Here is a 22,648-nt window from a genome sequence, read left to right on the forward strand (position 1 = left end):
ACACAGACAAAAGTGTCTACCACGCCAATCAAGACCCTTCTTTCTGGTTTCACTTCCGACGCACAAACATTGAATACGGCTTCATCAATTCCTCTTACGGCCAAAACCCTGACACCGTTCACGCATTTGGATTCTGCAGAGGCGATGTGAAACCAGATTCTTGCCGCAGTTGCCTCCTCAACGCCACAATCCTTCTCCCACGGACTTTGTCCAATCAGAAGGATGCAGTTGATACTATGACGACTGCACGTTTTCTTACTCATATCGTTCAAATGAAAGAATGGTGTAGGGTTCTCCATCCGAGCTGCTATATTAGATATGAGAGCTACCTCTTCTATGATTACACGGCTGTTTCAGCCCAGCCATCTCCTCCGCCATCCAGCCCCGTGACGCCGCCCGCCGCCCCAGGTACTTGCCCAGTCCGTTTTACTTAGTTTATAATTTTTTTTTGCATTTAAAAAACAATATATGATTTTTTAAATAATATTTTATGCAGTAAAAGTTATAGTAATGTGAAAACTTTTGAACTAAATAATATCACATAATCAATTAGATGATACACTCTGCACTATTTATATAAATACGAAAAAAAATAATATTAAAAATTAAATAGAAGAGCAAAAATGTCTACATCAAAATTGGATGATATACTTTTTACAATCTATGGTAAAATTATTTTCATTCAAGAGAGCATTAAAAATAACTAATTAAAAATGAGTTGAGAAGCATCAGGAATATCCGAATGTGCGAATAGAAACGTAAGGACGACATAGACAAAAGGACAAAAATGACTTTTGATTTCAAAAGGCTGTTTTTGCATGACTCATAAGTATTAAGTAGGTTTTAGGTGCTCTTGCAATCATCTTTATAAAAGCAGCTTTTGGCCCATACATCCAAATAGTTGAAAAAAATATCAAGAGTGCTTATGCCTTTCAAAAGCTACTTATTACCCTTCCAATCGTGAATCCAAACAAAGTCTAAATAAACCAACCCAAATGACTCCTTACTTAAGCATTTGATTTTAATTTGGCCCTAAATGTACATCTTGAGCTCTCAATGACACAAGTGACCTGATTGTTTGGTGTTACATATATAACCAGGAGGAAGTGATAGCACTGGATCAAAGACTGTTATCAAAATTATTGTCCCCGTTAGCATTTCAGTTGTACTTTCTTGTTTGGTGGGTTGCTATTTACTGAGGAGAAAAACAAGGAAGAGAAGCCAATCCATTCTCAAAGAAAACTGTAATCTATTGTTTGTTCACTGTTAAACTTGAGAATGTTTATATCTTACCATAGCATGCTTATTAAATTAGTATTCACATATACTGTGGTGTAGTTGGAGAAGAAGGTTTTAATCTGAGGTCCTTGCAATTTAGCTTAGCTACAATTGAAGCTGCAACAAATAAGTTTTCTGAAGAGAACAAAATAGGAAAAGGAGGATTTGGAGAAGTTTACAAGGTGATATACTAAACTAACTGCCAATAACTAATTATATATCATATTCCTAATCATAATAATTCAATTTTGTTTTTAGGGCACTCTTCCTGATGGACGAGAAGTTGCTGTCAAGAGACTCTCTAGAAGTTCAATGCAAGGAACATTAGAATTCAAGAATGAAATTTTGCTTATAGCCAAGCTCCAGCATAGAAATTTGGTGACGTTATTGGGATTTTGCTTGGAAAAACAAGAAAAAATTCTTATTTATGAATACGTACCTAACAAAAGCATTGATTTCTTCTTATTTGGTACAAACTTCTAACCTTATTTCCTCATATTATATATGGTTCAACTTCTACCCATACATCCTTTCATATGCAATTTTTCCCAGCTAGTTTGTTACCAGTACTTACTTTCGTAATTATTTCACCTAATTATATAGATTCTTCTGTATTTCTTCATTTTACTCGCTTAATTATATAGATTCGGACAAGCAAAGATTATTCAATTGGTTTGAGCGGTTCAAGATCATTGGGGGAATAGCACAAGGACTTTGTTATCTACATGAACATTCACGCCTTAAAGTCATCCATCGTGACCTCAAACCAAGCAATGTTTTACTAGATAATAAGATGAATGCAAAAATATTAGATTTTGGTATGGCAAGAATGATTTCTATAGATGAAGACCAAGGAAACACAAATAGAATTGTCGGAACACAGTAAGCATTGATGTCCTCCTTTTTAATTGGTTATCTTAGTTCATCAATTGCATGAGAAACAAAAGAGATTGTATCTATTCCTATGTGAACATTGCTTGATACGTACTATTTTGTCTTTTTTTTTTTGGGTTAAATTTTGTAGTGGTTATATGGCTCCTGAATATTTAATACATGGACAATTTTCTGAAAAGTCGGATGTATTTAGTTTTGGAGTCATAGTTTTAGAAGTGCTTAGTGGGAAGAGAAATGCCAGATCCTATGAATCATACCTCTTAACAAATGTAAGTATTAAATCTGTGCTAATCATTCCCCTTTCTGTAATCATGTTGTCATATCTATTTGATGAAGATTAAGATGCGAAGGTGAATTTGATTGTGTAATTATTTGACAAGGTCTGGAAGCAGTGGAATGAGGGAAAATCATTACAAATATTGGACCCTTTTCTGATGGAATCATGTTCTCAAACTGAAGCAACAAAATGTGTGCAAATTGGGCTATTGTGCGTTCAACAAAATCCAGAAGATAGGCCAACAATGGCTCAGATTGTTTCATATCTCAGCAATCTTTCCGTTGACTTACCATCTCCAAGAGAACCTGCATTCTTCATGCATTCCAATCCAACTATAGTCGCAGAATTGAGTTTGGATCAAACTCTCCAGAGTTCAACTTCCAAGTCAGCTGTTTCAAATGACTCGTCTCAGTTCTTGCCTCGATGAAATGAACTTCATCTTTTCTATGTGTTATATGCGTTTACATATGTCGTGAGACGTATCAACTTTTGTTGGTTTTGTTCATTAAGTTATTCCTCGATGAAATGAAGTTCATTTATAGCCCTGTTGATGTGGGTTGTACAGCTTGAGTTTGGAAAGAAGTTATTGTATCATTTACTTTTTTTTTTTTTGAATATATAGTATTATTTTGCAGCCATTTTAGTCATTAAGATATGATAAAAAGAGCGATTAACTAATTTAGAAGAATCTGAATGTGTCGGGGAACTTTGACGAAAAGCAAATTCGGAGGAAAGAGTCTTATAATAGACAGTGTGATTTGAAACCACAAGTTTGTGTATTACCGATCAAATCATTATTATTAATTACATTAAATCTTATTTGGGGAGTGATAAATCCACATTTTATCATATCATTTTATATCTTTTTGGGGATTTTTATCAATTAAAATGGGATAATTTGCATTGACTATGATTATTTTGAATTAAATATTGATTGCATTAAAATAAAGTTAATAAAAAGGAAGTTTTACCCAAATGATTGATTTTGGGGCTTTATGATATTATATTATCTCAATTTATTTTGTAGGTCTAAGAAGAAAAAGGAAAGAATTGAAAAGTTGGAAATAAAATAAGGAAAAAAAAAGTTAAAAAAGAAGAAGGAGAAAACCCAAGCACACCGTTTTGGAATAGGAAAGTGGAGGGATGAGTTGATGAATCCATCGTACACAGGGAGAGAGCAAGCCCTCCAATTTGACGCCGCCACCAATTCTTCAACAAACACAATTCATCGTCCTTTTCCTGGAAGCCCAGAACACGACTTCACTCTTAATTCAACCCACCATTATCTACTCCTATTCTTTAATCCTCACCACCGCCACCATCGACTCCTATTCTTCGTTAGTGGCAACCCCCGTCTCATTTCTCTCCTGTAGAGCCTCTCATACCCAGTCCTTCAACTTGTCTCTCACGGGTTCCTTGTAATTCAACCGTGTTGTGGATGCTTCTAGAGAGCCATGAGAGGCTAGTCCTATTATACTTCTTGAACCTGAAAGAGTAGTTTGAGTTTGAAAATTATATGTTATAATTTCTGTTAGTTGGATATTTGTATTTGAATTGAATTGTATAACCTGAGATTTGAATTATATATATATTTCCTTTTACAATCATTGAGATTGTTTTATGTTAGATTTTATGATTAAAATGTATTGTATTTGAGTGTCTTTGTTTAGGAAAACGGGTTTTATCAACTTAATTTAATTCCCGCATCAAGTGGTTTTTAAAGGTGCTTTGAGAATTGATTATTATCTAGTATTTAGGGTAATCAATCGTCAAGTTTACTTGACCCAAATCTTGTTTGGGGTTATATTTTGACTTGGTGCATTTTTTTTACTCTCATATTTTTATTAAGTAAGGATAACTATATTCTGTTTTCAAAAATCATTTTCATTATTGACTTCCTTCGATCCAAATTTTATAATCTTCATTCTTTTATTAAAAAATATAAAAGATATTTGTTTTTTTTTACCATAATTAAAATTTAGGGATTAAATTATAATTGAATCAAAATTATAAAAATAAATAAATTAATTTTCCCATTCTTTTAAAGGAGGTTATATAATTAAGGGACCGGGGAGAGTATTATAAATCAAGATACATCCCTTAACAAATTCAAGATCTAAATATGATTAATGTGATTTGAAGCTGTATTGTGGCAGTACACTCAAGCAGAAATAATTCCTGACCTATCAAAACTTCAATCATAGGGAATGATAGTCAGTTAGGCCTGTAAGTTGGGCCAGATTTGATAAAATCTTGTACGTACTTTTTTGGCACAAAGCATTTGTATCTTAATTTCATTGTTGTATTCTTGGCTATATGGTTGGTACTTTTGGCCCAGATAGTTGTCCATTCTATTTATTAATCAATAAACTCTCTATTTTTCTCCTCTTCACTGCCTAAGTTCAATATTAATAATATAACACGACACAATAAACAATAAATAAGATACTCTGGGAAAAAAATTATTCGACAATGTAAATAATATATAAATTAATCCCATTTAAAATAGTAATTATCATAAATAACTCATTTCGTGCATCACACGGGACTATAATTTAATTAACCACCAAATCTAAATGTGGGTGAGGATATTTTAAATCAAATATTAAATTGATATCAATAAAAAGTATCTCTTATGTCTGTTTTTGTTGAGTTTGATTAGAGGTAATTTTTCCTTGCATCATTTTTAAGAAAGATAATTAGTATTGATAGTTTTTCCTATGCTATTGATAATGATTGCATTTAAAATTACATATCAATTTGTAAATGTTAATTCTTCATTTAATTATTTGCTAGATAACTTTGACTGGAATAGAAAGGCACAAGTTTGAAGGATAGAATCCAAAAAGCAACCAAACACTTAAAAACAAAGGTACCATTTTCATAAAATTGATCTAATCTCTTGATTCCAAGTCATCCTTTTCTTCTGCATTCTTTGTTCCTATGGATCTGACGATGCTTCTTGGCGAGCAAGAAACTCATACAGACCATATATCAGAATAAAATAATCTGTTAAAGATGCTACGAAACTCGTCTTTTTATGGCTTATTATAGCCACGGCAAAAGCTGAAAACTGAAAACAATGCGTGGATGATATATCAAAAATAATAAACTAATAAAATATATATATTGTTATTAATATTATAACTGATACATAATGCATTTTCTTGATTAATGCCAACTTGCTTCCCACGTGTTCTGACAAACTTAGTATTGAAACAATAGGCGTTTTCTGTCATAAATTTACAAGTTGCTTATCAAGGAACAAGGGATGTCATTTGTTTATACTAGAGCTATGATTGGAGGTTATGGTCCTAGTCAACAAAACAACTAATTTCTCCTCTGAAGAGCTTAATTCTTCGCTTTTAAAATTCAAATTAATAATAAAACTAAATAAGCCAATTCAACTCTGGTAAACGGTACATCCGCTTCCAGTTTGAATCATTCCCACTTTTGTCGATGATGCGAAGTTCCAACTTAAAAACTGCCTAATTCATATTTCCATATCAGTTAATCATATTATTCAACATATTTTCTTGTGCTTTTGATTTGTACTCACTAGCAGAAATGGTTGATTCTCCAAAGCTATTCCTTCTTCTCTGCACTATTTCTTTCCTCTCAGGCGTTTCCTTCGCTGACCCACCATATAAAAATTGTTCAACGAGCAGTAACTACATCAAAGGAAGATCCTTTCAGAACAACCTTAGCTACACCCTTTGTTCTCTATCTTCCAGGGCTTCAATCTCTAAATCTTACAATGTCTCTCATGGAGAAAACCCAGACAGAGTTTATACCCTCTTCATGTGCCTCGACTATGTTTCAAATCAAACATGCCAAGATTGCATTGCCACGGCAACACAAGACATTCTTAAACTTTGTCCCCAAGCAGAAGAAGCAGTTGTTTGGGAAGAGCAGTGCCAACTACGATATTCCAGCAAGAACTTCCTCGGCAAAGTGGATGTCACAGGAAAATTGGGGTTTGATAATCAACAGAATATTTCAGAACCCAAGAAGTTTGAGTCTGGGTTTAATGGGTTATTGTATAGTCTTGCAGAGAAGGTATCTTTCAATGCTTCTTCATACTTGTATGCTATTGGAGAGGCAACCTTTGAAGAGAAAACAGTATATGGCTTAGTTCAATGCACCGGAGATTTATCAGCTAGTGATTGTGGTACATGCCTGAAAAGTGCGATAAGTTTTCTACCTATTTGTTGTTATTCCTCAATCGGAGCTAGAGTTCTAAGTCGTAGCTGCTACTTGAGATTTGAATTATACGCATTTTATAATGGTGAACCTGATCCAAATGGTTCGTTTACAACAAGGGGAAAAAGTAAGCGTTTCAGTTGCCGGTAACTGTGATCGATAATATTGCATCAAGTTATAAGTCTTAAACTGTTTGAGTTTGATGATTTAAATGATCCTTTATGTAGGTACAACAGACAAGGCAGGGATGATTACAGGAATTATAGCAGCGATTGGCTTGGCAATAGCGATTTCAAGTTTCAGCGTTTACTTCCTTAGGATGAAGAAGAGAACTCAGAAAAGTATGCAAGATTATAGGCTGATATAAGGTCAATTCATGTTTCTGAATTTTTCTCTCTGTTCTGTTTAACTGCTTGGGTTCTTATGCTTAGGTAAGGGAGGAAAAGACAGTCATGTGATGGATCTTCATGCCTTTGGACAGAGAGGTGAAACAGTGTTCCAAAGTCACCAAGATTTTCGTGGAAGAAATGATAAGATATCTGAGGATTTGCCTTACTTTGATCTTGAAAGTCTTTGTGTTGCTACCAAAAACTTTTCTGATTCAAATAAGCTTGGTCAAGGCGGCTTTAGCAGTTCTTACTGGTTTCTGTATTGCCTATTTCCATAGAAAACAAAGGGAAGACACAGGTGAATCTTTTCTATAATTTTTCGTCTGTTGACTATGTTAACGAAGTAGTGCGAGAATTACCAACCTCAGTTCTTTAATTTTTCAATTTTCTTTTTCTTTGAAAACAAAATGAATTAGATGATGAAAAAAGCGAAAACATGCTACTGCAACAATTGGTGACCCCCAATAGTGTAACTAATCACACAAGATGGAGAATTAATTAGCTCTGAAGAACTTGAGTTTACGAGTTTCGCAACAATTAAGTTGGCCACCGATGACTTTTCTGATTCAAACAAGTTAGGACAAGGAGGTTTTGGTTCTGTGTACAAGGTAAGATAGTCTCTGAATTTCATTTCAGCCTCACTAAGCACGCAATTATGCAATTTATGGTTTGATTTTTGGGAACTTCAGGGTGTTCTTCCGGATGGAAGTGAAGTAGCAGTCAAAAGGTTATCAAGGAAGTCTTGGCAAGGCACAGAAGAATTAAAAAATGCGGTCATTCTGATTGCAAAACTTCAGCATAAGAATCTGGTGAAGCTGTTGGGATGTGGCTTGGAAGGAGAAGAGAAGTTTCTCATATATGAATACATGTCCAATCAAAAGCCTTGACAAATCTATCTTCGGTTTGCTGACTTTTCTCCCATTTTTTGAAGTAAGGTTTATATATACACATAGGTCACTGATTGCAGGTTTTGGTGTTTTTATTCCTTTAGATTCAGAAAAACGTTCACAGCTTGATTGGAGTACATGCTTTGGCACTCTCATGGGCATAGCAGAGGATTACTTTATCTTCATGAAAAGTCGAGACTTAGAATCATCCCTAGAGATTTGAAACCAAACAATGTATTGCTTGACCATGATATGGTTGCAAAGATATCTGATTTTGCTATGGTAAGAATTTTTTGTGAAAATCAAAGTACAGCTAATATCAAAAGAGTTGTGGAGACATAGTAAGTTATCTCTTCCTAAACTTCTATAATTAAATTTTAGTTTTAGTCCCTATAATAAGTTCCTCTTTAGTTTATTTGGTCACTTATCATTGAGTGAATGCTTAAATCAATGACTAATTCTATTGTTGAAAGAATGGTTTACTAATAAGTTGAAGAATTTCATAACCTTTTAAGATTATTTACTAGTTTAAGCTAATATTTTGTTCAATGTGAACAATAACTTTAAGAGAAACAATCATTTGTTTAGTTTTATTTAAGTTAGAGAAAATGGCAGAGGATGTTTAAAGTCGAAAGGAATATTTTGGGCCAAGTTATATGAAGTGTCTTTGATCTTGTTCTGTTTTATTTTGTTTATGATAAAAAGTCTAATTTTGATATATAAAATAGTGGATACATGACTCCAGAATATGCAATGGGAGGACTGTTCTCAGTGAAATCTGATATCTTCAGCTTCGGTGTCATCGTGCTTGAGATCATCAGTGGAAAGAGAAGCAGTGGCTTTTATGCAACTGAACTTGCCTCTACCCTTCTAGCATATGTATGTATTGTCAATCACTTGATATACTACTTTTTCTCTTAAATCAACCCATAAACTTTCAGGAAAAGTAATCAAGTTTGAATAGTGCAGGCATGGAGGCTATGGAATGAAGGGAAAGAAATGGAATTTGTGGATCCCCATTTAATGGAAGCATGTCTTTCTTCAGAAATTTTAAGGTGCATGCACATAAGACTGTTATGTGTACAAGAAGACTCAGAAGACAGACCTACCATGTCAGATATTATGGTTCTGTTAGGAAGTGAATCAATGTCTCTTCCACAACCAAAACAACCAGCATCTTCTATGGGTAAATTAGTTCAGATTGATCCATCATTGATGACAACTTCCTCTGTGAATCATATAATGCTCTCCAGTGTTCAATCTTGATGATTTTCTTCCTTGTGGCAATGTAAAGGTTTCTCTAAGCGTGTATGAAGAGTTATATTAGAATTTGATGTGTGTGTGTGTGTGTGTGTTTGACTACCCTATCCGAAGGCAAGGGTAACCCCCACCCACCCACCCACCCACTTCTCCTATGCCACTTGGGAGTTTGATCTCACAACCTCTTTTTTCAGATGTGTGGGGTACCATTGAATCACAAATCTCTTAACTGTATGATATATATTCAACACTTACACTTTACGTAACGTAGCATTGGCTGTTATTTGCCTACCTAAGAAAGATCCCTTCGGATGATATACCTTGGCATTGACAATGAAAAGTTACGTTCAATTCTTAATATAACATCTAAATAACTAATTTTTGAATATTAAGAAAATTAGTTGAGTTATTTGTAATAATTATGTGTTAGTTTACCTCTAATACCTCCCTACTCATATGCAAGAGTAATTACTATTTAATGAAATTCCCCTTACTATGTACAAGGAATAGAGATATTTGGAAGAAAGAATAATAAATTTGAGAAACGAGGTATATTGAGTTCTTATATTTAGAAAATAAATCCCATTGTTTAGCTCATATATTTGGTATATGAAAAAACAGGAATATTTCAAAATATTCATATTATTATATGGTATTGAGAATGCGTTTTTCTTTTTTTTTGATACAAGAGAATGGGTTATTTTCTCGTGTGTACCTGCTGACAACAGTTTTTTATGGGCTGAAGCTGAGAATGGTCTATTTGGTCCATAGACAATGAAATGATTTGTTTTCTTTCACGCCATGTTCACGTATATTGGTTCATGGGCTAGGTCTGCCCTTGGTGACAACTTAAAATATGGGCGAAAGCCCAAAACCAATCAAAACTGGATAATCAGATATAACCCAAGCCTGTCAGTCATAGATAGTAATCCATTTTTTGTAAAAAAGTTTTTGGCAGGAATTTGGACTCAACCCAAGTTAAGTGTAGAATGCCTGATCCACCTCCTCCTAACTAATACCAATATTAGGGAGGACAAACCCACATTATATCTTCATGCATTAGCTTAAATACTCCTAAATTTAAGATGTTTTTCCAAGCGCTGTGATGGGAATCAAACCCCTTTCAAGAGGGTGTGGTTCCTATCGATCGATGAACTCACAGGCCATGGGCGTCATGGATTGTAATATGGCCGCCAAAGTAAAAATTATGAATTCCACTTCCTAAAAAGAAAAAGGACTTCCACACATGGGCTTGGGATTATGGCATAGTTGCAGGAGCCCATGATCGTGGATGGCTTATGAGTTCGGTTTCCCTTCCTTGTAGTAATTCTAAAAATTGTTTAGGTAACAGTACTAATTAATTTATATTATATTCTCATAAATAATCAAATACTCTTTCTGTCTTAGATGTTAGAGCTAGTTAGAAACTTGATTTTAATTCTAAATCTAAGGCCTTAATAATATACTTCATCTTTTATATTTATCGATTTTTATAATTAATTTATTTAACCTATAAAATGATATATAATCTAATATTGAGTATTTCAGGAAGATTGTTTCAAATTTGTTAAAATTAAGTTATTTATTTATTTTTTAGTATATCTAAATTAATTAAATAACTCTCATATTAAGAATTTAACATTGTTATGAATTTCCCTTTTTGTCTCCTCACCTCTCGTCGAAGCCTTATTCCTCCAATTAAGTTCTCTCGAGCAATTTATCGGGTCCCAAAACTCTTCAGATTATGTTCTTACGGGTACATATTTACTTCCACCAATGAATAGCAACATGGGCTTCATTTACTGCAATTTTTTTTTTTTGCCGACGTCATTTATTATACGTTATTAGCATGACTTGTATCAACAACTAAGAATTTTTTTCCACTGCTTGCTGTATCAAAAACTAAATCACAAGTTTTTAATAAAAACGAGTAGTTTTAATAAAATTTGTAATATAAATACCTTTACACTTTGCAGATATATAAGGTGCCATTCTAGGATTTCATTTCCTAATATCATGGCCAAAATGAACTCCCGCTTCCATCATATCTTTCAAAGTTATGTTCCAATATCTTTTTGTCACTTATCCCCATACCTTCTCCTTTTCTGTTTTTTTTTTCAAAATAAAAAAGAATTTGAAAAAAAGAGATGAAGTATCTTGAAATAGAAATAAATAATTGTTCTGATGGAACCTTCTCTTCTACCACAAGTTGGCATTCATTTTTTTTCCATTCGTTGCTATCTTTATTACTATTACCAAATAAAATGAAGTCATTGAAAGGAAAGGGGTGAATCCACTCAGCTTAATTATTCTTTTAGCCATCGTCAGCCTCATTAATTTAATGCATAATTTCAATTCGTACGGCGAGAAAGATTTTTTATGCCTAAAATATTATTTATTACAAAGTATTATTTTATTTCAAAAAGAAAATTATTAGATGATGTTTATCATATCAAAAATCATCATGTTAAGTTAAAATTTTCATATTATGAAAAGTTAATTTTTCCAATCTTGAAAATTCCAAAAAGAAAATGACAGTTGAATTTCAAAAATCTCAAAAAGTCACTTGAAATTAAGAAATTCTAAATTAGTCATAATAAAATCTCAAAAATTTTAATTTTTCACTGAATTTACAACGTTACCTTTGTTATGAATATAATAATATCTTTGTGGATGTCCATATATCTCCCTTTATCTCCTATATCTCCTATAATCTCTAAGATCTCCCATTATCTTTATATCCCACAATTATCTCATATTATCATGTGATCTGGAGATTCTATCAAAGATGTAAAGCTGTGCCTATAAATAGAGGCCATGTATAATGTATTGTGTACTCTTGAATGAAATGAGAAAGATTCTCTCTTATCAAACGTTATCAGCACGAAGCTCTAACCAAGGTGCGTATGATATACTTTTCTACCCCATCATAATTTTAGAGCATCATCTTTATTATTTTTCTAGAGTATCATTTGCTCTGTTCAAATAAAAATACCTCGAGTATCATATATATGGTGTTTCAGAGTATTCGTATTCCTATTCAATTTATCTAGGATAATCTAAGCCATTATATGGAATTAAAAGGATTATCTACCGTTGTTTTAAACATCGGGTTCCATGGCTATGATTGGAGATTTTTTTTCCCCTTATATTTCTTATTGACTTGACATCACTATTTCGATGGAACCCGAAGTTCCAATAGATACTAGCAGTATCCATAAAGATTTACCATCTAAAGTTAAATGGTCAGAAGCCATATAATTTTAAGTTTTCATCTTATTGTAACTAAATGGCCAGAAGCCATATAACTCAGATTTTTCATTCTTTTCAAATTAAATGGCTAAAAGCCATATGATTTTGATTTTCTATATTATAGCCTGAAGCTATACAACTTTGAGTTTTTATCTTATGGCTAGAAGCCATATATATATATATGGGGTTAATTCTCTATTTTTTTTAAATGACTTGAAGTCATATGTATTTGAAATTTTATCTTATTAAATAACTAGAAGTATTTACGTATAAATTTTCTATCTTATGGCTAGAAGTCATATATATTTGATTACTGTTATCTTATTAAATGGCTAGAAGCCATGTAATTTGAATTTTCTATTTTATGGCCAGAAGCCATATATATATAATTTTGTTTTATCTTATTAAATGCCTAGTTGCCATATAAATTTGATTTTCTATCTTACGACCAGAAGCCATAGATATTTGAATTTTTTTTATTTCATTAAAAGGCTAGAAGTAATATAATTTGTATTTTCTATTTTATGGCCATAAGCCATATATATATAATTTTTCTTTATTTATATATATCATGTTGAATTTTCTATTTTATAGCCAGAAGCCATTTATATATATATATATATATTTAAATTTTCTTTTATCTTATTAAATGGTTCGCATTCATATAATTTTGATTTTCTATCTTATGACTAGAAGTTATAAATATCTAATTTTGTTATTTTATTAATTGGCCTGAAGCCATATAACATCAAATTTTTATCTTATGATCAGAAATCATATATCTTTAATTTTTTTTATTTTGAAATTAAATAGCTAGATGCTATGTATCTTTTTTATTTTATGGCCTGAAGCCATATAGTTTTAATTATGAGAAGGATCATTACATGGTTTGTTTATAAAAAAAAAAATTATGACAATTAGAATTGTAAATAATGTAGCCCAGAAAACTAATAACTATATAATGAAGAATGTGTTGGTAAAAGAGTTAGCCTTTTCTCTTTATTTCATGTTACATTTAATTAATTTAAAATTTAATTTTTATTCTTATTTTATTCTCATATATTCTTGACATTCATTTTGATATTCATTAATATTATAATTTCCTATTACTAAATGGCCAGTAGCCATTACACTCATATTATTGAATAATATGAAAATAATAACTTATGATATTTTTAAAGCCCCGAAGGCTTATGGTTCAAATATTAAGGGACATAGATGATTTTTAAAATAAATATTCATTATATAGAGTCTTGAAGACTAATAGCTTATAAATAGCCCTGAAGGCTTATGATTCAAATCTTCCTAACTATATAGTTTGATTTTTAGTCTTTATAGATTTTTTTTGTTGAATTTATAAATTTATGAATAAGTTTTGAAGCATTACATAATATATACAAGGAAATAAAGTTTTTGAATAACGAAATATCGAGAAAATATATAAATTTTGTTCAAAAAAAAATATATGCTTCATATTTTTTTTTTAAAAAAAGGGGGGTATAACAAAAAGTGAAGTATATCATATAGTGAAATAATAATATATTTTAGTTCCTGAAGAACTATATATAGCTTCTTTTTTTTTTTAAGAACTATATGTAATCAAAAAATTGATATAGTTCCAGAAGGACTAATAACAAAAGATTGATATAGTTCCAGAAGAACTAATAGCAAAATGTTGATATAGTTCATGAAGAACTAGTAACAAAATTGATATAGTTCTTGAATAACTAATGTAGTTCCCCCCATTATTTTTGTGGGCAGAAAAGAAATTGATAATGAAAAATTATGACCCACAAACATTTATATTAGAATATTTGCTTATTAAAGGGTCTTAAAGTGATAGCTCAATTAGATTTAAATCTATTATTATATATGAATCAGGAAGTATTTAGATTTTCAAGTTAAAGATATGTTATTAGCTTACTATATATTATTCATTGTATTTGAAATACAAAAATAAGAAAAATATATTTATATGACTCACACTTGAGGGGGAGATTGTTGAAATTATTGAAATACAAGTGTGAATCATGTTAGATGGAATTTGTTATTATTGATATTAATTTCATTCCTTATATCTCATGTTCCTTTTAAAAAAAGCTCCAGAAGAGCCAATAGCGCTCAACCTTCCATGAGTGCACAGGTTTCTACCATTTGGGTATAGGATAAAAACTAATGCTCTAGAAGAGTTATATCATTATTTATTATCCTGAAGATAAAATCTATAATTGATAACATATTCCTTATGGAATATTAAGGAAAATAAATAAATAATATAACATGGTAACAAGAAGTTTACCAATAATTGAGAATAATTTTACAATAAACCAGAAGTTTATGCATTCATAGTTTGGCATGACCGGTTAGATCATCCCGGATCATAATGATGCAAAATATCATAAAAAATGTGCATTGTCATTTATTAAAGAACTAGAAGATTCTTTAAAATGATATGTGATTCAAGAATTTTTATGTGTTGTTTGTTCTCATAGAGAACATCACTAGCTATGCTCAAAATCGGATCCGTACAGATTTATAATGTATCAGATTTATATATGGGCCCATTTAGACACCATGTAGACCAAAGTAATACTCTATAAGTGAAAGATGCATCTATAAAATGGTCACAGGCGTTTATGATCAACTTGCAACCTGAAGTTTGCAAATATGTTCAGATAATTACATTAAGTATATAAGTTCTTGATTATGAAATCAATACGATTCTTGTTGAGATTGCTAGTGATTGTTCCTCACGTTGCTGATAATTATATGCTTAGTAAAAGCCTCTATAAGAAGCTAGATCAGAGTTTATGATAACAGAATTCCTACTGAGTGTTGGGATGATTGATTTTATATATTTTTGCACATAAATGCATCAAGCCAACAATGTATTGTGAATTCTCCCATTATATTTGGCTTTTGGTCAGGAGTCAGACATTTTTCATCTTAGAATATGCAATATTTATTATTCCATCGTAATAATGGACATAGGTGGATATTAAAAGTAAGTTGGGATCAATGTTGGATAAGAACCTCCTTATTCTTGTTTGTCTCTAAATGAAACAAAATAATGTTTCTAAAAGAGATTTATGGATTTGGGAGACCTACATTGCATATTCCCAATATGAGGGGGAGAAAATGTATAGCTGGAAAAGAGAACACATAAAATATACTTTCATTATCAAATGTAGATCCTCAAATATAGTAGTATGAACTAGAAGTTCATGAAGTATTGCATTTGTAAAACATTACTAATGTCTGCCAGATGCAATTACTGACCTAAATGAGAATTTTTAATTCTTATATTCCGGCTAAAAATGCTCCTATTCTTGAAGACATGCTAAAAGCATGATGTTATGACCGGTTCCAAAAGAAAAAAAAAAGGAGCAAATGATAATGATGATCATACTAAGGAGGCATGAATTGCAAAAGAGATTAAGACATAACTCTTTGACCCCTGAAGAGGTTTAAGTGTCTGAAAGCAATAAAGAGATCTCGATATATTATGTCATAAAAGAAAACGGGACCGACAAAGGAATAAAATTGTCGACAATAATTTGATTGATGATATCACATGATCAAGTGAGGATCTTATATATAAATCTGTTATGAGATATAGATAGAAAAATGATTGACCAACATAAAAGAAAAGACGCAACATTATAACAGGAGATTTGTGTATCTCTAACCCAAACACCTGAAGTGTAAGGGGTATTTGTACAAGAAAAGAGAAAGAGAATCTTGTGGTGAATTAAAATTTTTATGTATATTGTCAATCTGGCAGTTTGATAAAATCTCATATGCGTCTAGAAATACAATGACCCACTATGTAGTGAAATTATATGTGAATCCCAGAAGGATTCAAATTCTTGTATAAATATAAACGATCCAATACATGAATAGATATGGATCATAATGTATGAAAATTCTTGAAGGATTTAAGTTTCTAGAAGTATACAATTATGTTCTCAAGAACATCATTGAAGTAAGTCTCTATATGAGACACATGTGGTTAATATCAACTGAAGGAATGTTGTAAACTTATTCCAATTTGTCTGTTTATGAAAAGATTCAAAATGAGTCTGTTATCGATACTATTTATAATGATAGTATCACAACTCCTGATGAGTTTTCAAAAACTGCAAATTACTTAAAGAAAAAGTTTGAAATAAAAGTTTTAAGAAGAATACATATGGATAAATTACATCCATTATGCGGATAAGTAACATCCATTATGTGTTTCGGTAGTTACAAGATCTTTAGCTATGGGTTAAAGCTCGATTTAGACCTCTAGAAGGTAATGAACAAATACTTGGTCCAGAAGTACCATGCTTTAGTGTCACTAGAGCACATATGTATCTATCTAGCCACACATAACTCAATATATCATTTGCTAGTTAGCATGATATAGTTTGTCACTAATATAAAGACGATGGAGCGAAATTAAGAATATTTTTCATTTAAAGGATACCGTGGATATCTGAAAGTACCCACAACTAATTTTACTGGCTATGTAGATAAAGTATTTCTGTTTGATTCTCATGTTAAGAGATCACAGCATGATCTACATGTGGGTAAACTATAAAAGGACTATCCGCCTCATAATGTTTAGAAGATTATGAAATTCATACTTGACGTTTTATCTAATTACAATATTTGGAAGGGTTGTTCGTTATATTAGACTTTGCAGGCTCCAAGATGTCAACTAATGTTGTCAAGAGGGGGAGTTGATACACGCTGTACTCTTTTTTCCTTGTCTATAGTTTTGTCCCACTGGGTTTTCCTAGCAAGGTTTTTAATGAGGCAGCATTGCATAGTGTATCAATGAATGATGTACTCTTTTTCTTTCACTAGGTTTTTATCCCATAGGGTTTTTCCTAGTTGAAGTTTTTTAACGAGGCACATCCATATATATTGGACATCCAAGGGGGAGTGTTATGAATATAATAATATCTTTGTGGATGTCCATATATCTCCCTTTATCTCCTATATCTCCTATAATCTCTAAGATCTCCCATTATCTTTATATCCCACAATTATCTCATATTATCATGTGATCTGGAGATTCTATCAAAGATGTAAAGCTGTGCCTATAAATAGAGGCCATATATAATGTATTGTGTACTCTTGAATGAAATGAGAAAGACTCTCTCTTATCAATCCTCTCTTCCTTTGTATGATTCTTCTCTATTTCTTCTTTATTCATAACAACATTTTATTTAAAAAAAAAACACAAATTACCCTCGCTGGCTGACCGGCAATCTGTGCCAATGCTTTAGCTAGTAGCCAGCCGGCGATGATGACTTAAGAGTTTTTAAAAAAAATTAAAAAGTAACATTATAAATTCATCAACATTTTACAATTTTAATTTAGTCATTATGATTAATTATTTGAAATTTTGCAAATTCATGTGATCTTTTAAAATTATGAAAATTTGACTATCATTTTTTAAAAATTTTCCCTATGAAAATATAAGGTGGGGGCTTGTGTGACTTTCTGAAATAAAAAGTCATTCATAGTTGAATCAAGCTTTGTAAAAAACATAGCCCAGTTTACTCTAGGTAACAAAATAAAATGATCAGATGGAATCAATTTGACTTCAGAGGCAAAATATGATTCCAATATAGTATCATTTAAAAAAAAATTATGCGTGATTTATTACCAAAAAGATTCATGTGTGATTCTCAACGAGAGAATGGTCCGAGTCTTGCGATCGGAAACTTCCTCAAATTTCTGTTGGTGGAAAATGACTATTAAGTCAATTTGTATCATATAATAAGGAGGAGGTTGAATTTTTTGTCATTTCATATTATATTCAATCGTTCATACTGCTGACTCACTTTTGATCTACGGATATAGATTCACGGTTTACTTGATCATATGTCTAGTTGCGTCTGTCTGAATGTCTGCAACCGCATGCGTCTCAATCAAGGAAACATCTAGGAAAAGCATGAGGGCTGTGTTTTTTTTTTTTTTTTGGTCCCCCACCAGCTCCACTTAATCAAGAATTTGACTATTCAAACTTGAAATTATTAATGTTCGCTACTCAGTTAAATCATGGCTGATCATTTTGTTTTGCCTTCACTGATTGTGCGAACGTAAAATAGCCCCAAATATGGGTATGGAGCTTCTAATGCCCAAACTTTCCAAATGGTTCCCCCTAATTATTATTAGATTCTACATAAAATCAGTAATATTTTAATATCTTATAAACAAAAAATAGTACAGTTATAAATTTTTTTATGATTTTTAATAAATAAATAACGCACAATTTTAGAACATTTTTTTAAAAAAATTGTAAAAAAAATTCAAAACCGTGTCATTTTTATCCATAAGATGTCAAAATGTCATTTATTTTATTTAGAATCTAACGAAGAGCTAAAAAAAAAAAAAGAAAGAAAGAAAAGAAAAAGACATTTGAGATGAGAGATTGAAACATTTCAAGTGGCATGCATCGCGGCCTTGCCCCCAAATATACGGTTATCAGCCCTCTCTGCCATTAAGAAATGACGCGTACGTCTGGTCCCGTTTTTCTTCAATGAATGAATGGCTCGACTTTAAGAAGTTGACTTTTCAAACTTCAGAAGCACGCCCGACTCCTCAATCATCCGTTAAAACAACCCAAAATGCTTCGATTCTTCTGTCATTCCTTCAACACGATGCCTTTGCTTTACTTCGGTCTGCTCGTTTTCGTTTCTCGCCTTCTTAATCTCACAGCCCAGCCTGATTTCCGAGCGTTCTATTGTTACCTAGGAGGAGGTAACGACACAGACAAAAGTGACTACCTGGCCAACCTCAAGACCCTTCTTTCTGGTTTCACTTCCGACAACACAAACATTGAATACGGCTTCATCAATTCCTCTTACGGCCAAAACCCTGACACCGTTCACGCATTTGGATTCTGCAGAGGCGATGTGAAACCAGATTCTTGCCGCAGTTGCCTCCTCAACGCCACAATCCTTCTCCCACGACTTTGTCCAAATCAGAAGGATGCAGTTGGATACTATGACGACTGCACGTTTCTATACTCATATCGTTCAATATATGGAATATACAACGTCTCTGATGTGATATGCCCTCTGTGGAACCTGGCAAGTTCAACGACACTTACGGATAACTACGTACAGGTACTATTGGACAAAGTAAAGAACCAAGCACCAATCGGGGATTCTCATCGTAAGTTTGCAGCAGCAAATGATAGTACCGGCGAATATAGGAAAGTGTATGCTTTTGCTCAGTGCAGTCCAGATCTGCCTGAGGATTATTGCAGGTCCTGCTTACAGGATGTTTCCCAACGAATCCAACTATGCTGTGAAGGAAAGAATGGTGGTAGGGTTCTCCATCCGAGCTGCTATATTAGATATGAGAGCTACCTCTTCTATGATTACACGGCTGTTTCAGCCCAGCCATCTCCTCCGCCATCCAGCCCCGTGACGCCGCCGCCCCAAGGTACTTGCCCAGTCCGTTTTACTTAGTTTATAATTTTTTTTGCATTTAAAAAACAATATATGATTTTTTAAATAATATTTTATGCAGTAAAAGTTATAGTAATGTGAAAACTTTTGAACTAAATAATATCACATAATCAATTAGATGATACACTCTGCACTATTTATATAAATACGAAAAAAAATAATATTAAAAATTAAATAGAAGAGCAAAAATGTCTACATCAAAATTGGATGATATACTTTTTACAATCTATGGTAAAATTATTTTCATTCAAGAGAGCATTAAAAATAACTAATTAAAAATGAGTTGAGAAGCATCAGGAATATCCGAATGTGCGAATAGAAACGTAAGGACGACATAGACAAAAGGACAAAAATGACTTTTGATTTCAAAAGGCTGTTTTTGCATGACTCATAAGTATTAAGTAGGTTTTAGGTGCTCTTGCAATCATCTTTATAAAAGCAGCTTTTGGCCCATACATCCAAATAGTTGAAAAAAATATCAAGAGTGCTTATGCCTTTCAAAAGCTACTTATTACCCTTCCAATCGTGAATCCAAACAAAGTCTAAATAAACCAACCCAAATGACTCCTTACTTAAGCATTTGATTTTAATTTGGCCCTAAATGTACATCTTGAGCTCTCAATGACACAAGTGACCTGATTGTTTGGTGTTACATATATAACCAGGAGGAAGTGATAGCACTGGATCAAAGACTGTTATCAAAATTATTGTCCCCGTTAGCATTTCAGTTGTACTTTCTTGTTTGGTGGGTTGCTATTTACTGAGGAGAAAAACAAGGAAGAGAAGCCAATCCATTCTCAAAGAAAACTGTAATCTATTGTTTGTTCACTGTTAAACTTGAGAATGTTTATATCTTACCATAGCATGCTTATTAAATTAGTATTCACATATACTGTGGTGTAGTTGGAGAAGAAGGTTTTAATCTGAGGTCCTTGCAATTTAGCTTAGCTACAATTGAAGCTGCAACAAATAAGTTTTCTGAAGAGAACAAAATAGGAAAAGGAGGATTTGGAGAAGTTTACAAGGTGATATACTAAACTAACTGCCAATAACTAATTATATATCATATTCCTAATCATAATAATTCAATTTTGTTTTTAGGGCACTCTTCCTGATGGACGAGAAGTTGCTGTCAAGAGACTCTCTAGAAGTTCAATGCAAGGAACATTAGAATTCAAGAATGAAATTTTGCTTATAGCCAAGCTCCAGCATAGAAATTTGGTGACGTTATTGGGATTTTGCTTGGAAAAACAAGAAAAAATTCTTATTTATGAATACGTACCTAACAAAAGCATTGATTTCTTCTTATTTGGTACAAACTTCTAACCTTATTTCCTCATATTATATATGGTTCAACTTCTACCCATACATCCTTTCATATGCAATTTTTCCCAGCTAGTTTGTTACCAGTACTTACTTTCGTAATTATTTCACCTAATTATATAGATTCTTCTGTATTTCTTCATTTTACTCGCTTAATTATATAGATTCGGACAAGCAAAGATTATTCAATTGGTTTGAGCGGTTCAAGATCATTGGGGGAATAGCACAAGGACTTTGTTATCTACATGAACATTCACGCCTTAAAGTCATCCATCGTGACCTCAAACCAAGCAATGTTTTACTAGATAATAAGATGAATGCAAAAATATTAGATTTTGGTATGGCAAGAATGATTTCTATAGATGAAGACCAAGGAAACACAAATAGAATTGTCGGAACACAGTAAGCATTGATGTCCTCCTTTTTAATTGGTTATCTTAGTTCATCAATTGCATGAGAAACAAAAGAGATTGTATCTATTCCTATGTGAACATTGCTTGATACGTACTATTTTGTCTTTTTTTTTTTGGGTTAAATTTTGTAGTGGTTATATGGCTCCTGAATATTTAATACATGGACAATTTTCTGAAAAGTCGGATGTATTTAGTTTTGGAGTCATAGTTTTAGAAGTGCTTAGTGGGAAGAGAAATGCCAGATCCTATGAATCATACCTCTTAACAAATGTAAGTATTAAATCTGTGCTAATCATTCCCCTTTCTGTAATCATGTTGTCATATCTATTTGATGAAGATTAAGATGCGAAGGTGAATTTGATTGTGTAATTATTTGACAAGGTCTGGAAGCAGTGGAATGAGGGAAAATCATTACAAATATTGGACCCTTTTCTGATGGAATCATGTTCTCAAACTGAAGCAACAAAATGTGTGCAAATTGGGCTATTGTGCGTTCAACAAAATCCAGAAGATAGGCCAACAATGGCTCAGATTGTTTCATATCTCAGCAATCTTTCCGTTGACTTACCATCTCCAAGAGAACCTGCATTCTTCATGCATTCCAATCCAACTATAGTCGCAGAATTGAGTTTGGATCAAACTCTCCAGAGTTCAACTTCCAAGTCAGCTGTTTCAAATGACTCGTCTCAGTTCTTGCCTCGATGAAATGAACTTCATCTTTTCTATGTGTTATATGCGTTTACATATGTCGTGAGACGTATCAACTTTTGTTGGTTTTGTTCATTAAGTTATTCCTCGATGAAATGAAGTTCATTTATAGCCCTGTTGATGTGGGTTGTACAGCTTGAGTTTGGAAAGAAGTTATTGTATCATTTACTTTTTTTTTTTTTGAATATATAGTATTATTTTGCAGCCATTTTAGTCATTAAGATATGATAAAAAGAGCGATTAACTAATTTAGAAGAATCTGAATGTGTCGGGGAACTTTGACGAAAAG

General features: G+C 32.4%; 1 protein-coding gene and 1 pseudogene across 1 annotated transcript; both read left to right on the plus strand.

Moving 5' to 3' along the window:
• The first annotated feature begins 6,016 nt into the window (after window positions 1-6,016).
• LOC114739217 (cysteine-rich receptor-like protein kinase 10) lies at window positions 6,017-9,194 on the plus strand (annotated as a pseudogene).
• A 9,905-nt stretch (window positions 9,195-19,099) lies between these two features.
• On the plus strand, window positions 19,100-22,356 carry LOC114739218 (cysteine-rich receptor-like protein kinase 10). The gene is made up of 6 exons (XM_028927268.1): window positions 19,100-19,889; window positions 20,819-20,940; window positions 21,017-21,227; window positions 21,403-21,640; window positions 21,783-21,921; window positions 22,033-22,356. The coding sequence occupies exons 1-6, from the start codon at window positions 19,100-19,102 to the stop codon at window positions 22,354-22,356; spliced, it is 1,824 nt and encodes a 607-aa protein (XP_028783101.1).
• The last annotated feature ends 292 nt before the right edge of the window (window positions 22,357-22,648 follow it).

Source organism: Neltuma alba, unplaced genomic scaffold, assembly GCF_004799145.2.
Source record: "Neltuma alba isolate B1F8T4 unplaced genomic scaffold, ASM479914v2 tig00013806_pilon, whole genome shotgun sequence".
NCBI lineage: Eukaryota > Viridiplantae > Streptophyta > Magnoliopsida > Fabales > Fabaceae > Neltuma > Neltuma alba.